At 39.8% G+C, this 15,821-nt stretch overlaps 1 protein-coding gene and 1 long non-coding RNA gene across 5 annotated transcripts in view; one reads left to right on the top strand and one right to left on the bottom strand.

The window, feature by feature from the left end:
- LOC111251380 (putative polypeptide N-acetylgalactosaminyltransferase 9) overlaps positions 1 to 11,608 on the top strand; it is a 50,563-nt gene extending 38,955 nt beyond the window's left edge. For 3 of the 4 annotated variants that reach the window (XM_086975221.1, XM_022807939.2, XM_086975130.1), the window contains 6 exons: positions 791 to 965; positions 1,858 to 2,014; positions 2,561 to 2,746; positions 4,582 to 4,748; positions 9,094 to 9,292; positions 11,059 to 11,608. In XM_086975221.1, the coding sequence (XP_086831347.1) occupies positions 791 to 965; positions 1,858 to 2,014; positions 2,561 to 2,746; positions 4,582 to 4,748; positions 9,094 to 9,292; positions 11,059 to 11,229 (1,055 nt within the window). In that variant the 3' untranslated portion in view covers positions 11,230 to 11,608. The remainder of the gene's footprint in view (positions 1 to 790; positions 966 to 1,857; positions 2,015 to 2,560; positions 2,747 to 4,581; positions 4,749 to 9,093; positions 9,293 to 11,058) is intronic. The other variant, XM_086975181.1, reaches the window with a different exon arrangement.
- On the bottom strand, positions 2,733 to 5,489 carry LOC147758695 (uncharacterized). The gene is made up of 3 exons (XR_015317738.1): positions 5,374 to 5,489; positions 3,880 to 3,938; positions 2,733 to 3,638 (listed from the first exon to the last, which is right to left on the bottom strand). It is a non-coding gene; the product is annotated as an uncharacterized LOC147758695 (long non-coding RNA).
- Positions 11,609 to 15,821: the final 4,213 nt, after the last annotated feature.

Here is a 15,821-nt window from a genome sequence, read left to right as displayed (position 1 = left end):
CGCCAGGCTACATGCATCTTTAGCTGGCCGGCAAAGACTGAAAGGCCTCAGATGGCAAATCTTCATGCATCCCCCGAATCCTGAACTATCAAACCATCATCTGTTTTAGTCCCTGTAAAACAATAGTGCTTGAATGAAAAAAAAAAAACGTAGAAATCACCTGTCTCAATTTCTGTCAAAAAAATCTTAGAAGGATTACGGTATTAGGCCTACGGTGTTACCAGGAAAACGGAAGGACCTCATCGATCAAATGAGGCATACTGAGTCTAGTAATTTTATTTAAAAATTAAAACAAATTTGCTTAAATTTTCGCATATAAATAGTCTTCTGAAAAGTAGTTTGTTTTATTGGTACTTCCACGTTCTGAACATGCGATTTTCTAAGTAGTGTCTTGCGTTATGGTATTGTTTCTTAGGTGGATGAACTATTGCCACTCAGCATTAATGAAATACAGTAAATATGACAACAACTGTTGAATTTTGTTCAAATAGTCCTACCTAAATATACGTTATAATAATTCTGAAATGCTTGGCTTTGTAAGTGTTTTTCAACGTTTAATATAATTATTGGATATTTGCACGGAGTACATTGATCTTGCATTGCGCGGCTGATTTACCTAAGATTGAGCAAGCTAATTATATGCACGTCAGAATTACGTAATTCTGAAGGTATTTTGTCTGGCTCGTCTCGGTTTAGATTTTTGCGCTGTACAAGGACCCACTATGGCCTATTCGAATGGTTGTTGTGCATGATTGTAAAAAACGTGATCGATCACTTTTTTCCTCCTAAGGCTGGCTGGAGCCGCTATTGGATCGGATTGCACGTGACCCGACAACGGTCGTCTGTCCTGTCATCGATGTAATAAATGATGAGACGCTCGAGTACAATGTGAAGGAAAGTGCCGAAGTAAACGTAGGAGGATTTGATTGGAGCCTTCAATTCTCGTGGCATTCTATTCCAGATCGGTGAGCGAAATTGTGTATTGAAAAATCGGAAGCAGATCGATAGTTACAGGGAATACACTGGTCAAGCTTGCTATTTACATTTTTGCGTACATGCCGGTGTGTGTGTGTGTGTGTATGTGTGTGTGTGTCACTCTGGCGTAAGGTATGTATATTTCGTAACCGAAAATAGACCCAATAAATTGTCGATTTTAATATTTATCTCGTTTGCAATCCTTATTGCACAAAACACAACGTACGTTCAGTAAAATGGCACGGCGTATAGTTTAAATATTCTAAATTTAGTAGTAACGAAGAACGCTTTACGAATAAAACGATGTTTTTTTTATTATCGTCATCGTTCTCGTTCAGTGAAGAGGAGATTTTTGAACGTATTGATTGCGCCGAAATAGCAAGTGGTCGCGGAATATCTTAGAAAAGCCACGTCGCTGAGGACAGGACGATAATCGGTGATAGACAGCGCGCACGCATTCATGTCCGTCAAGGATACCATGATCACTTTTGGGGATAGTCAGTGTAGTTAATTAGCAGTTTAATGGCATATTAATTGAGTTCGTTTGAGTTGGCGGACACTTGCCGATAGGAAGTTGGGCCCACCGTGAGTTAAACTTGATCTATGAAAGTTAATTGACAGATTGGCGTTTATTGGTTCTTATCCTTTTGAACGAGGTAGACTTATGTCCTGAATGATCCTGCTGTTCGTTGACTTACTGGAATATACGCTATCTATAGTAAATGCGTTATTGTATTGCAATATATCTATTTAGACTACAGCGTATTCTCTGTCTGATACATTATCAAGTATGTGTGTGTGTGTGTGTGTGTGTGTATTAGGAAATACGCTCAATCAAACAAAAAAAATGTTGTCTAATGGAATTGGTCATTGTGATTCCAGAATAGTGAAAGCTGGATACAAGAAATGGATGCCTGTTGAAAGTCCAACGATGGCGGGGGGTCTTTTCTCAATCGACGCTAACTTTTTTCGAAAGCTCGGAACTTACGACTCCGGTTTTGATATCTGGGGAGGCGAAAACCTCGAGCTATCCTTCAAGGTAAATTAGTCATGCCCGTTTTTAAATTAGTTCCTTTGTAGCTGGTTGCTCTAAATATATTTAAATTTAATCTAGCTCTACCTACTTTTCCCAAATCTGTTTTACTAATAGGTAACGTCATGCCGACAAGTGGAAGCGGATTCATTTTAGATTCATTCGCAATCTTTGCTTTTTCTGACCAGTTCACTGTGGCATTTGTAGCTAAATAGGGAGACTTTTCTAAATACAGAATTGATTTGGGATGATTGGCAAAATATACAAAATCTACTTGACCACGAGAGTGTACTACTAGATCATTTCCTATTAGATCATTTCTATCATACAATAAAGATGAAAAAAGTTAACTTTTTTTCACACGATTCACTGGTAAGGAATATTAAAGCTAGCATTATTTCTTTCTACAGTAATTCTACGAATCCTACCTTTTTACTATGAAACTATTACATTGTACAGTCATACATACATACTATATCGATGTGTAAACAGATGATTTTGAAAAATCAGTAACAATTATTTCTTACTCGATCTGGTTTGGGACGTTCGCAGACCTGGATGTGCGGCGGTCGTTTAGAGATAATTCCTTGTTCGCATGTAGGCCATATCTTCCGCAAAAGGTCACCGTACAAGTGGCGTTCGGGAGTAAACGTTTTGAAAAGGAACTCAGTCCGTCTGGCGAAGGTTTGGTTGGACGATTTCGCCAAGTACTACTTCGATCGTATTGGCAATGACTTGGTAGGTAGAATCATGTACCCGTATTGATTGATAATATTAGGATTAAGTTCGAATGAATCTAAGTTGTTGCCGAATTTACTAGCAATAACAAACTTTGCGAAATTATTCAGCAGCGTTCATACACATTGGCAAGTTAATACACATTGGCTTTATATGTATGTATGTATATTAATACATCTTTCGGCAACGTTATGACGGCATTTGATGAAAAAAAAAAGTAAATTACAGTAACGAACATTGAAGTAACAAGAATGTGCACCGTAAATAAGCTTTTTTAAAGCTTGCCCAAAGCAGGTATGCGCCAACCAACGCGTATATTCTGATGCTCAATATAATAAATGCGTTGGCTTCTAACAATCTACGGTTTGAGTTTTCCCAAAGGATTACTGAACTTCCACTGCTAATTTCATTTCCAAATAGACGATCCGGCGAAATATCAATACAGTTATTTCTCAGCGGGGAATATAGAGGATGTTAGGCAGTACTCACGTTGAGCTTGATATGTTTTTTCATGCTTAAGCTTGAACATGTAGGACAACCACCGATGATTTACCGAATTGTGATTCAGTTCCACCATTGGGTGCAGACTGGCTGGCAATCGATGAGGTCAACGTGTGGATGTCACCAGGCCCGAATTCATGACTGCTAGTTGTTTTTTTGCAAATAACAGTAAGCGCTCCTACTTTACTACCCAAAGCCCTGGCGTACCGCATCACTACTACTACTGCTACTAACGGGTACCAACGGAGAAGATTCATAGCTTCTTCGAAGAAGAACGAGGTTCAAACAGCCGTCCATCAATAAAGTTTCTAGCGACGATGATGATGATGACCATCTGAGGCGAATTTGGCTCCTGTTAAGCTTAGCCTTGCAGATGATGCCCTCACGAATTCTGCAAATGGGAAGTTGCTTAGTCTTTAAAGGCCGCAACCGATGTAACGTCGATGCATGCTTTTCCCATAGTAGTCTGGACGCAGCTAACTTCAGTATGGATTGCTAACCTAGAGAGAAGCACTTATTTATCCTATGTTTACGTAATCTTTGCGCTCGAGCCAAAAATAGGTTACCAAAAGTAGGAAAAGTTCACCCCATCATATAGATGTTCGTATGATTAATGTTAACATAAATCGCACATTGCGCAATACTTGGCTAGCAGAATGAAGAACACGAGATTTGGTCAAATCATCCGGACCTGCAATAGCAAAACTCCTTATTGTTATTGATATGCCGAAAAAGCCACTCAGACCTATGCTAATTATTGCTAATACATTATTTGTGTACATTAAATTGAAAGTTAAATTAGCAACGCGTGTTTCAGTGAGGGGTGTACTAGCAGCTGTGGAGCTCTACTGGGCAAGGATTTTTTTCTTTTTTTTTTTGTTGAAAATTTGGGAAATACAGTTAACGTACGATCGAACATCACTAAAATACAAGCTCGTTCATGTAGGCCAAGTGAGGCGATAGACCCCGACGGTTGAGTTTGCTTCTGCTAAGATTCCTATACTCTAATCCCCAGCTCCCCTTATATTATCCATCTAGGATTTTATTTGTACTACAGAATGGCAGGGAGGGAGTTGCTGGAGCCACCGACCGAATCAGTGGGCGGGGCTTCCCCTAACTGGGTTGTTTACCCAGATGCAGAGGTCTGAACTATTTGTCGAAAGTTTGAGATTTCCGAGATGGTTTCCTCTGTTCATTTGCATTGTTCTGGTTCGAGAATAGAACGTTTTTTTAGCTTCACAATCTTAACCCGAACGTTGTCTGGTTCTTATTAGTTATTAGTAAGCTAACAAGAACGAAAACATATATTTGTCTTTTGTATTGGTCTCTAATAGGGAGATTACGGTGACATAAGTGAACGAGTCGCTCTGCGAAAAGGACTTGACTGTAAACCATTCTCGTGGTTTGTTCGCACCATCTACCCAGAACTGTTTGTTCCTGGAGATGCCGTTGCATCCGGTGAGATACGGAACCTCGGCACCGGCGGGATGTGCATTGACAGGTAGATAAAATCTATTTAATTTGATCAGATAGGCCAGCAACCTCGCTCTTGTTATCTCCGTTTTCTCTCAGTTCGTTAAGCTTATTTTCTTGCGAATTTTCATAATAACAGCGCAAAACTGGTGTTCTAAATACACACAAGGTTCATCTTGAACCGTGTAGCTATTTACATTTCGCGATTAAGTGATATACTAGATAGAAAGTTAATCTTTTAGTATAAATAAATTTAGTTCGCAGTAAGAAAAACGTGAACTTGTGTAATTCCGATCAATTGTAAGCACGTGCTTAGTAATATCTACGCCAGATCGCATAGTTATTCAAGATTTTACCTTACCTACCGGCACATATCTAGTATGTTTTATGTAACTATATAGCTATCTTTCTGTTATATTCATTGTGTTTTTCGATGTTAGCGATAACGCTTTGCGTAACCATAGACACCTTTTAATCTAGTATGTATAGACAGCTCAATCCGAACAGGGATCCAGTTGCTCGAGCGGCCTTATTTTTGCTTTTTATTATAATGCATTTTTACTATTTTCTTGCCAGTACCTTAATATAAATACAAGAGATACAGATAAAATGAATAAGCCAAGTTTGAACCGACTATCCTTAAAAATGCATACTTCATAGAGTCGTCGTCAGTTTCGCGGACATGGAAACCACTTCAACGTATCGGATCGGCTACGCGTCGGCTTTTCCTGGTAACGATTCGTAGACAACTAATCATATAGCACTACCCATGATTAACTAGGCCTTTTTAAGAGGCTAGTGGAAAACGCCTGAAGACGATACATTTGTTCGGCTCTTCGTTGTCACATATATTTACGCGAATGATGTTCCTAATTGTAGAAAAATATTTCGTGGTCTCCCACCAACACAAGGTCCTCCGCTTCTCGGTTCTGAAAAGGTTCCATGCAGACACGGCACGAGTCAAAGTGGCTACTCGTTTATGGGTTTCGTCAATGAGATTGGCCTGATTCTCGTCATAAAACGAGATATCAACGATTGCACCGTTGCGCCTCCACCAGCAACTAGACGTTTCGAAGATTCTACACACGTTCTGTTTTACAATAGGCATAATTTTTAATGCATCTTTGGTCAGTTATAGCGTTTGCAGTATATATTTTGGTCATCGGGCAGATCTCCCCATCATTTAAATTGCGCTAGTTTTCCAACGCAAGCAGTGCTGTAACTTGCCTCATGTACAGAGGCACCTAGGCAGCAACTTAATCAGGACGTTGCTCCGCTGGAAAATGGGTGTATAGCACAAAGGGATGAACGTCCGCGTTCTCCAGTTCAACCCGCGACGGTCCGGTCTACCTGATACTTTTCATTCGTTCCTTACTCAGATAGGGACTATCCGTTTATAGTGACGTTTATGGCATTGAGTTTCCTCTTTTTGTGGCATGATATGGCATTGTTCCACATAGTTTCTTGGCGAAACTGCAAAGAGATACAAATGGAAAATATGTGTGGTAGGTGTTGGTACGATCGGGTGCATAGGCACTCCTGTTTTATAGCGTGTGTTTTATAGACATGAAGTTCTGCATAAAAGATAGCATCGCTCGTGCCAACCGACGTGACAGCATATTCAAAAGCCGCCTAATCATTTCTGTGTTATTTGCCCGTTCAAAGCAATGTATCGTGCGCATTGTGGATAACTGTTTTTTAATATAAGTTGGTAGTAACTGCTATTGGGGTCCCTCTTTGTTTCGAATTTTCCGTCCGGTGTCGCTGTTAGGCATTCTATCAGACAGACGGCTCCCGATACGAAGTGAAACATATGTTTCTGCTCAAATCTAAACCTAAACCATGACGTTATAAGCAGGCAAATACGTTATTCACGTAGCTGTCGCGGGACCACTCCACATATTCGTAGCATCATATGCGTTCTGTCAGCGTCTAGCTTTTTATTGCAATTGTAAGTAACCATTTGAACGATATTTTACAGGTTTTAGAGTAGAGTCTGATTTCAAAGTTTCCTTTCAGGCATGAGATTTATAGAAATAGGAAAGCTATATTTTGATAAAACAGATTAGATCTTTTATTCGTTTTACGCTTCGTTGCTTTCCTGCTTGTTCGGCTGGCGACGAGAGACCTCTGTGTACGAACTCGGACTTATCAAAGGTTTTGAATGACGCTAGACTTGCAGAGGTTCGGCTAACCCACGTATGAAGATCCCAAGATCGCAGTAATAATCTGCTATGATAGCAGCATCGGATCTCCAGGAGGAGAAACATTGCAACAACGATTTGCCGTCCGAGCGGTGGGAGATAAGAACCCGAAATGTTGACGGCGTCCCGCTTCTCCGAATAACTAAAACCGTGATTTTTAAAACAATTTTAGAGTAGAAGCATATCAAGACTAGAAATGTAGAGGCAAATATCTGAAGCGCTCTCAAAAAGAGCGATGAAGCAAACTAGTACAATCAGTCATTATGGATACCGTGTTTCATTAACCCGCTATGATCTGCGCGTGTTTTTCCTTTTTTATTCTAATCCCTAATTTTCCTTTGAAACATAATTAGGCGAACTGGATTTAAGGTGATCGGCTTACATAACACCAGGCGTTCAAAAAAGAGTGTGGCATTTTTACGAAGCGTTATATATGTTACACCTATTTTGCAGGGTATTGTGTATAGTATTCATTAGTGTACGTAGGAGCTTACGGCACAGAGACGCCGGAAACGTCTCGGCGATAGAAAGGCAGAAGCGTAAGATTGTGTCAGAGTCATAGAGAAAGCAAAAAACCTGCTCTAGGATGCAGAAAGATCGGACAGTTTCAATGAAAAGATACAATGTAAGCGGCATCAGCAGAGCAAGTAGCTACATTGATACGGAGAGCAGCAGATGGGAACAACAAAATAACATAAGCGACTAGATAATCATAGACTTCGCCCATGGATCTGTGCTGATCATGTTGTGCATGTGCGCACACGTCGGATCGGGCTATATTTTCGATCCGCCGTCGGCACGATTCGGGGAGAAAAGGAAGCATCAAGGCGCAAATATCAGTGATGAGCGTTCCATCATTTTCCAGAGTGAACTTTGTCGTAACTTTCATTACGGTGGAACCCTGTGTTGCTACTATTGATTGTACACTAGGGTATGCGGGGTGTGTGTGAATACGTTCTTTTATTGATTGATCAAGGCTGCACGGAGGTCCTCGACGTATCGGTGTTCGAGGTAAAAAAAAAAAAAAGAGATACGGTTGTACCGACTAAAAGAGCTAAAGAAGCGGAAATGCTTGTTCCTGTATGGCGAGCAGATAAGCGCAAGGTAGAGCATCTAAAACTAGATTTTCTTAGGACCTATTTAAGCAAAGCAAATATTTCAACGATTTTTGTTTGCATGCGCTAAAAATTTTCGATAATCATGTTTATTTAAAACAAGCACTTTTCACTGCGACTGCAAAATCACATATAAGTTAACCTTAAAATATTCGTTTTTATCCGCAAATAAAAATCATGCACCAAGCTGCTATTGGTAAAAATGTAAACCAGCTAACGTGGCGATCGAATACACTACATATCAATAAATTTTAGCCTGTCTAAATTTTCAAGCCAAAGGTCTCAAAAATACAAGGGCTCGAAACGGTCAATAAGCGCAATCAATGCCAGAAAGCACAGTTGATAATGGCTATCTTGCTTTTTAAGGCGGCTGTTTACTTTATGTATACAGTCGTTTGTCGGTGCATTAAAAATGACTTTTCAAGCCATCTCGATGAACTTTCATGCCCTTTAAATCTAAACTCTATTGAGGATGACCCTAGAGAAATTTTCCTCAGATTTTTCAAACGCCGTGTGAAGACTGGCAACAATAACGTAAGCCGTCAACTTCTCCCGAACTGCAATCGGACCTCGGCAGAACAGCTGGACTTCGTTCTGTCTCAATATATTGACTAGCAATAGTCGATCGTTACTACTACTGTTTCAAAAACGACGTACCGTACTTCACCATAATGAACTTATTGTTTTATTCCAGGTTTTTTTTTCCACCAGCAGGTATAGCACACGAGCGCATGCTCGCTACGGCAAATGGTTAATTAAAGCTCACGCAATTTTAAAACACCCTGTATAGTGGCAATATAATATGCAAGTATAATTCTAAAATCTAAAGTCCAATATTTGTTTCGGATCTGGTAACTCTTTCGAGATATATCCTTAATATTTATATTGCCTAATTGATAAATCAGGAACGATAATAGTAGAGATGTTCCCCACAATAGTACGATATTATGATAGAAACATCTTTTTCATAACTCAAAATTCTGCTTATCCACTTAACTGTAAATATTCGCCATACGAACTATATGAATTTGTTTTTCTTGTTTGATGATTACAGCCCCGCCGGCAAAGACGCAATGCATAAGCCCGTGGGGCTGTACCCCTGTCACAACCAGGGAGGTAACCAGTACTGGTTATTCTCGAAAAATGGCGAAATCAGACGGGATGAAGCATGTCTTGATTTTGCAGGGACGGATGTTATACTTTATCCGTGTCACGGCTCAAAAGGAAATCAATATTGGGTGTACCAATACGAGGTGCGTATCATACTGAGGGCATGCGCATGACTAACGTGTATTCCGACTGACCGTTTGCCATATTGATAAGCTAACTGAATTTTCCGTTATCCTAATGTAGTCTTGGCTTCTTTTGCGATCAAAGTATGTAGAGCCATGAAACGTTTCGAACGGATTCAGATTTATTTAGTTACTAGGAACCCTTCCATAAAAGATGTTCAAATATGGGCAGTTATTTCTTTGGATCAACATGAATAAAGCACCTACCGACAAATACCGCCACCGTTAGTCTCACTATTACCTACAACCTTTTGGGGGTATCATAGGGGTATCTTCTTATTTACACTTAGTGCAATTTTACAGTAGGGTTCGGTATTATTTGTTTTTCGCTCTTATCCGCTCTTGTTTCACGCTTACCCACGTGGGGTAGCTGGGAGACAGTATTCGATATGTCAAGTGCAGCATAGAAAATTGAATTTCCTTAAAACTAAGAAGAAAGGTTTGTTAGAACGTCGGCGCTACCAGCGTTTGCCATTGGCGCCTCAGGAATCCCATTTTCCGCGCAAAATCGGCCAAAAAAATTTGAACTCGAACCTTACCGGTCGTACAGATACTGCATTAAGTGATTTTCGCTCCCAGATTAAAATTACTGAACTCAATACCAAGAAAAATGGGCGAATTACAATTTTTCTAATAAACGAAATTTTTAACAGACCCACCATAAAGAGTGTCTCAGCTACCCCTGGAGTACACAAGAAGGCTCTTGTAGTTGAGCAAATATTGAATTTCTCCTTTAGATTTATCCAATACGAAGCGTTACGCAATGGAGGCTGTTCATGTGATGCCGTTGTTCGTTTTAATAAGGGATCTTCAAGGGCCCGTGTTCGAGCTATGCACATTTGTCACGCTTTTCATGCACCGACGGTGCCAAGCGTGTCTTCTCGCGAAGCACTGCTTCGACTTGACTAGAGCTACGACTCCCTTGCGGAACTCTGACAAAAGGAATAGACGCGGCAGCATATATCGTAGCGATGGTGAGCTAGTTGGCTGCTGGTTGTTTCTCTCGTGAAGGCTTTGTCATTGATAAGAAGTTGCTTACCCTATAGCATTATAAGACATTACTATTTAACAGCGCAGTGTCGTCATCGCCTTGTGCTCCTGCATAACATCCCCTATATGCCTTACTTCTGGTGCAGTCGATTTCAAGAACGTATGATTTATTTGTGTTAATTTTCCTTCCTGAATGACTTAGAAGCCGCATTGCATGCAGCTGTCCATTACGGTCACTACGTGCAGTGACGAACGAATATCAGGACCGTGTTTGGTAATGGAAAAGTTTAAACACCTGTAATATAAGTTAGTTTCTAACGACATCTCTGTAGCGTCAGAGTATGTGCGCAGAGGAACACCGTTCAACAACAATGTGACAGTTTAGCTGTCTATATATTATGTTTTATATGACCCGCTGGACGCGTAAACGAGAGATACTGTATTCCCTACTGCAAAATTTAATAAGTCTGTTTAACTCTTGACGCATTTTCCATTTACCTAATAATTTGTTGTAAGTTGAATTCATAATTTATAAAATCCTACCTATAGACCTATGATCTTTTTCTTGGCTAAGTCATCTGTTGTTTGTATATTTTAGTGAGTCAGTCATCTTTTCATTTACTATAAACGTTTTCATTCAAACAAAGTGTATCATTATGCATTTGTTCAGACTTGCAAATCAAAAAACTTTCGGACTTCAGTACTATAGACAATTTCGTATTTTCCTCCTTTTTCAGACAAATTTACTTCAACATGGAAGTAGTCGCAAATGCTTAGAAATGTCGCTCGCAAAGGACAAACTTTTGATGCGGTTTTGCGACGAGGACAACAACCGACAAAAATGGCGCTTCGGACACTTCAACAAAACAATTGCTAACCAAGAACCCAATGCCAATCAAAGCCCTTAGCGTTCCCGCTACTTTCCGTGCCATAGCCTTTTTCGTTTGCAAAGTACCATTATATGTCTTACTGATCCTCTAGATTCATTTCATCATTCAACCAAGCTGTCCGGAGAATTGTAATAGCAGGAGCTCAGGATACATCAACGACTGGTGTGAGATTTTCGAGATGACGCTACTAAGGGATGTAGCGTCGCCTGGAACCATTCCGAAGAATTACGTCTGAGTAGATCCTCACTGTCGCTCAGTTTCCCGTATCTCACGGATTTACGGCATTGACTATTGGTAACTAATGACACTGTCTAATAAATGAGCCACAGTTAGGATAGGTCCATGTACATGTGTATATAAAAGGTTAATAATAAAATTAATTTATGTAATATGAAAATTTGGCTACCTGCTAGATTTTATTAACTGCTACCACTCAATCAATAAGTAAAATCTATGTAGGTGGCACAGTTTATGCGGTTGTAATCAAAAGCCATTTTATATATATAATTTATATTTTTCGGTATAATTAGACCGCGTTTAATTTATTGAAACAGCATCTGACAATTTTCACCGGTACAGTAAAGTCACGCAAATAATCTTAGGCTTCACTTAGAAATAGGTAACTCAGTATTGACCGAAACTAACTAATAAATCATTTATACTGATCATTAGCGTAACCACTGGTTGTAAATGAAGTACTAGTACTTATTAAGGAAGATGATTTGCTTTGCATCAATTCAAAACGCAGTAAAACATTTGATGGTTGGCGTAGACCGTCCTGCAATAGGAGACCCTGCCAAACTCTTGCGTTCCCAAGCTAATATCTTCCATCAACATTTCGAAACCTTTAGTGGCTAACATTTCAAAGGATAACACATCAAAAGCACGAGATCGAACCAATGGGGTAGAACCCCCAATGCAAACTTTCCCCACTTAACCCCTGAAAGATATCCTGGCGTGTAAGAAGTGCGATGTGACGCACACATAGCCCGTGCGCAGTAGTTACGTTATATAAAATTGCCTTATGTATTAATCGGAGGATTTTTCCAAAAGTTTAAAAACACTTATTTAATTTCCGATTAACTAGTGGCTCCATTTAACATTGGCCTGATACTTTAATATCCTAGTCAATTTACCGGAGCTGTAAAACTGGACCTAGTTAGAGCTCCGTCAAACCTTCTTTTTAGGCAGAAGAAGCTTAAAAGCAAAAAGGTTTAAAGAAGTGTCACCTACTTCAAGACAGGATCGATAGTGTAAGTAGTAGAACATCATTGGGTAGTGTACATGTTTTGGCTACAAGTTAAGCATCGGAAAAATCGCCAACTCGTCTACACGTGCTGCACGGTGGTGTGAACTTTGCTTGAATTTTTGGCCCCTTTATGCGTCATTAACTTACAATGGCTGCCATTCTGGACTTTTAGCAGCTACATTTTACTGTCGTTGTAGCTTATTAAAATTATACTATCGTAGTCTAGTAGGATATCCCGTGTTCTGATTGAATCGAGGTGGGCAGATCAATCGCGTTGGTCTAGTAAACGGTAAATTCACTGATAAAGTACTCTCATGCTTGAAAGCAGCATTATATATCATTAAGTTCTAAGTTGTATTCAATAATACATGACGAGCTGCAAATAAAACGTGGGTGTGTGTACAGGCTAATTGCCTCTACAGAGTACTTGAAAAAACACTATATACCATTTATATGCACTAGGGAACACCAATGTTCACCTGGTATTGTCGTACTGCCTATGATCCGAGCTGAAGATACACTGAAATTAGCTGCAGACATAAGGATTTCTGTAGAGTCCGTCTATATTAGGAGGTATTTAGCATGATAAATACTATGGAAGATAAGTATCGAAAGTTTCTGAACTTGTGTGCTTTGTGGTTTACGGCGGCATTCGACGCGTTCGTTTATATAAGACACCAGCTGAACAGCCGGAGGAAATTTTCGATAAACATATGCGCGTCTTTGCTTTATTTGCGTATTTCATTTGAAATGAACGAGTTGACATCATAGAATGTTTAGATATTTAGACTCGCCGTTTGTTGGGGACTAAGCTTACTGCCAGGAACTTTTTGAGTTTATGCAATATTACAGTTGTTGATCAGGTAGATATATATGTAGGTGTGTTCTGGACAAAGCAAGAGGTTTCTCTCGGATCGAGAAATACTAGTATGGCACGGGCGGGACTCATGTTTATCTATAGGTAGCCACGTTTAACTACAGCGTAATGCGGAATATAGATTAGGCGACGATGCCTTGTTGTAAACGTTCCGTTTTTCTCCGCCCCAGAAGTAAGTTAACTAAGGTTGTCTGGCATTCAAGCAACTTCTAATCTCCAAGTTAATACCTCGCTTAAATCCGGCTGTTCAGGAGACATTTTACACTTTCAAGGCGACTTAAGGCAGGAATTATGAACCAGCTAGGTGAGGTATTCCTATTGGAGATCTATACCACGAAAAAAAGCGTGCGGCCATAACGCTACAGCAAAGAGTTCTGTTCTATGATGCCGCCTGTTCCTGGCGGCCGGCTAGTGCTAAAAGAGTCAACATAAGTTAACTTCGGAAAGTTGGGACTGTGAGGAAACCTATTGTACGCATATAACTGGTACCTGTTCCACTTCGCGGATGTTAGCCACTCGGGCTAGACTAAGTCGTGTTTATTATCAGCTTAATATTTTGGCTTGTCCGTTGTTTCTTATGTGAAAAAAGAAGATAAAGTGAACGAAAATTGAATTTCGTGCAAAGTTATAGGTTAGACCGCTTCTAATAAGGACGCGTAAAGGTGCTATTATTATGAAGATCTTGTTATAGCATCGTGTGTTGTCAATCATAGAATCAACTTAGTGAAACGGTTAATTAATAAAATTGGCTGTAAGATGATCTTTGCAAGGGCCGATGCCCTCTTTTCACTATTCCGGCATCGAAGAGTCATGGAATCATGAAGTAGAAAAATTCATTTGAGTGTTGAAGTCCTATTGGATTTCAACGAAGGCTAGGCAGACACGGCGATGGAGCAGGAATATCGGTTTGTTTTGGGCTCGAATAGTCAAAATGAGACAACCTTGGATTTCGTTACAAACGCGAATGTTCAAGGCGCGCACCTAGAAAAATTTTCGGAACATTTACCGAAGGAAGCATCGTTTAGTCTTTTTAAACGCTTTTTACAACGTCACGTAAGTTCGAACCGGGCTTAAATTCAGTGCCATTTCCGTGTTAAAACCCACAGCTTAGCGGCTTCGCATACTTCAGTTAGTGAACAATACACAGGAACGAGTTTTAAGAAATACGCGAGGTCGCTTGAAGAAATTGCGTCACGAAAAATCAGTTACTATCTATGAGTTATCTGGAAACATTTTATATGTCGTTTAAAACTATGGTGCAGCGCCTCATTATCCATAGTAACATCATCCTGCAGTTGTGAAGATTGTATCTGATAAATATTACACCACTATTGACTTTCGCTACTCAGTATTCAAGTTATATATGCTCTTTTACCCGGAAAAGAAACAACACCTATCTGGTGCTCAAAACTGGTACAAAAGAAACTATCTAGGCAGAAAAGGCCAGCCTGATTATCAGCATGAAATTGTGATGTCAAACGCAATTTACAAAAAAAAAAAATGAGAATGGAAGAAATATACCTAAGTTTCAACCCAACCTAATGAATTCTTCATGAAGAATCGCCAATTATATTCACTGTGATACATTTTTCTTACCCGAAAATTGATATTCCTGCAATATAAACATTAGCATTTATAAGACCGTCTACAAGAAGCTATACGCGCGAAAGTGAGATTCAGACGCATTTGTTTATGTGTTTCATGTTTGTGGATCAGGGTCAAAGACGAACTGTCAATTAAGCTCGCATGATGACCCTATACGTCTTAAACGTCTACTGTTAGGTAAACAGGATGATGAAAATGGCATTGTATAGTTATTGTTGTAGAGACAACTGAATCAACCGATGGAGTCCTTACTAAGTATTCACTAGTGAAGTCAAAAAACACAAACTACAGAACAGGTATCTGAGTGCAAAGGAGCCTTTATAGGTTGAACCCCGCCTGATACCTTAATCTTCATATGCTACAGAACTAAAAAGGAAACATATCCGTCGTCGTTTCTGACTTTACGAGAAAAAGCAGATTGGGCTGGGGAACTACCCAGGAAATGATGTTCGATACCGATTGCGAGTGTAAGGACGACCACTACAAGAGGACGGCACGCCGCCTGTTTGAAACAGTTCAATCTTCAGGTTTTTGGAAGCAGGCCTTGACGACAGATATCTCTTGGGAACAGATTGTCTGACGGGAACGAGTAAATTAGATTCCACAAGAGATATTCATCATTGAGGTGCCTCGAATACCCGCCGCTAACTTCGATAGCATTTGCTTATTGGCATATTGTTAGTGATTCGTATATGTTTATGAAGCTTTTCGGCGATGGATCATATGCAACGTGGAAATCTCTTATCCTGATTTATTAGAGCACTGGCCGCGGTCATCACTACGCTATAAATATATCCAGAACTTAAATTGGAAAGGCAACTATACGAAACAGATTTAGCTTCTGGAGGCCTTGCTGCACAAAACATGCACAATTCAGGT

Source organism: Varroa destructor, unplaced genomic scaffold, assembly GCF_002443255.2.
Source record: "Varroa destructor unplaced genomic scaffold, Vdes_3.0 BEIS01000001.1, whole genome shotgun sequence".
Classification (NCBI taxonomy): Eukaryota; Metazoa; Arthropoda; class Arachnida; order Mesostigmata; family Varroidae; genus Varroa; species Varroa destructor.
This window is presented reverse-complemented; position numbering and strand designations above follow the sequence as displayed.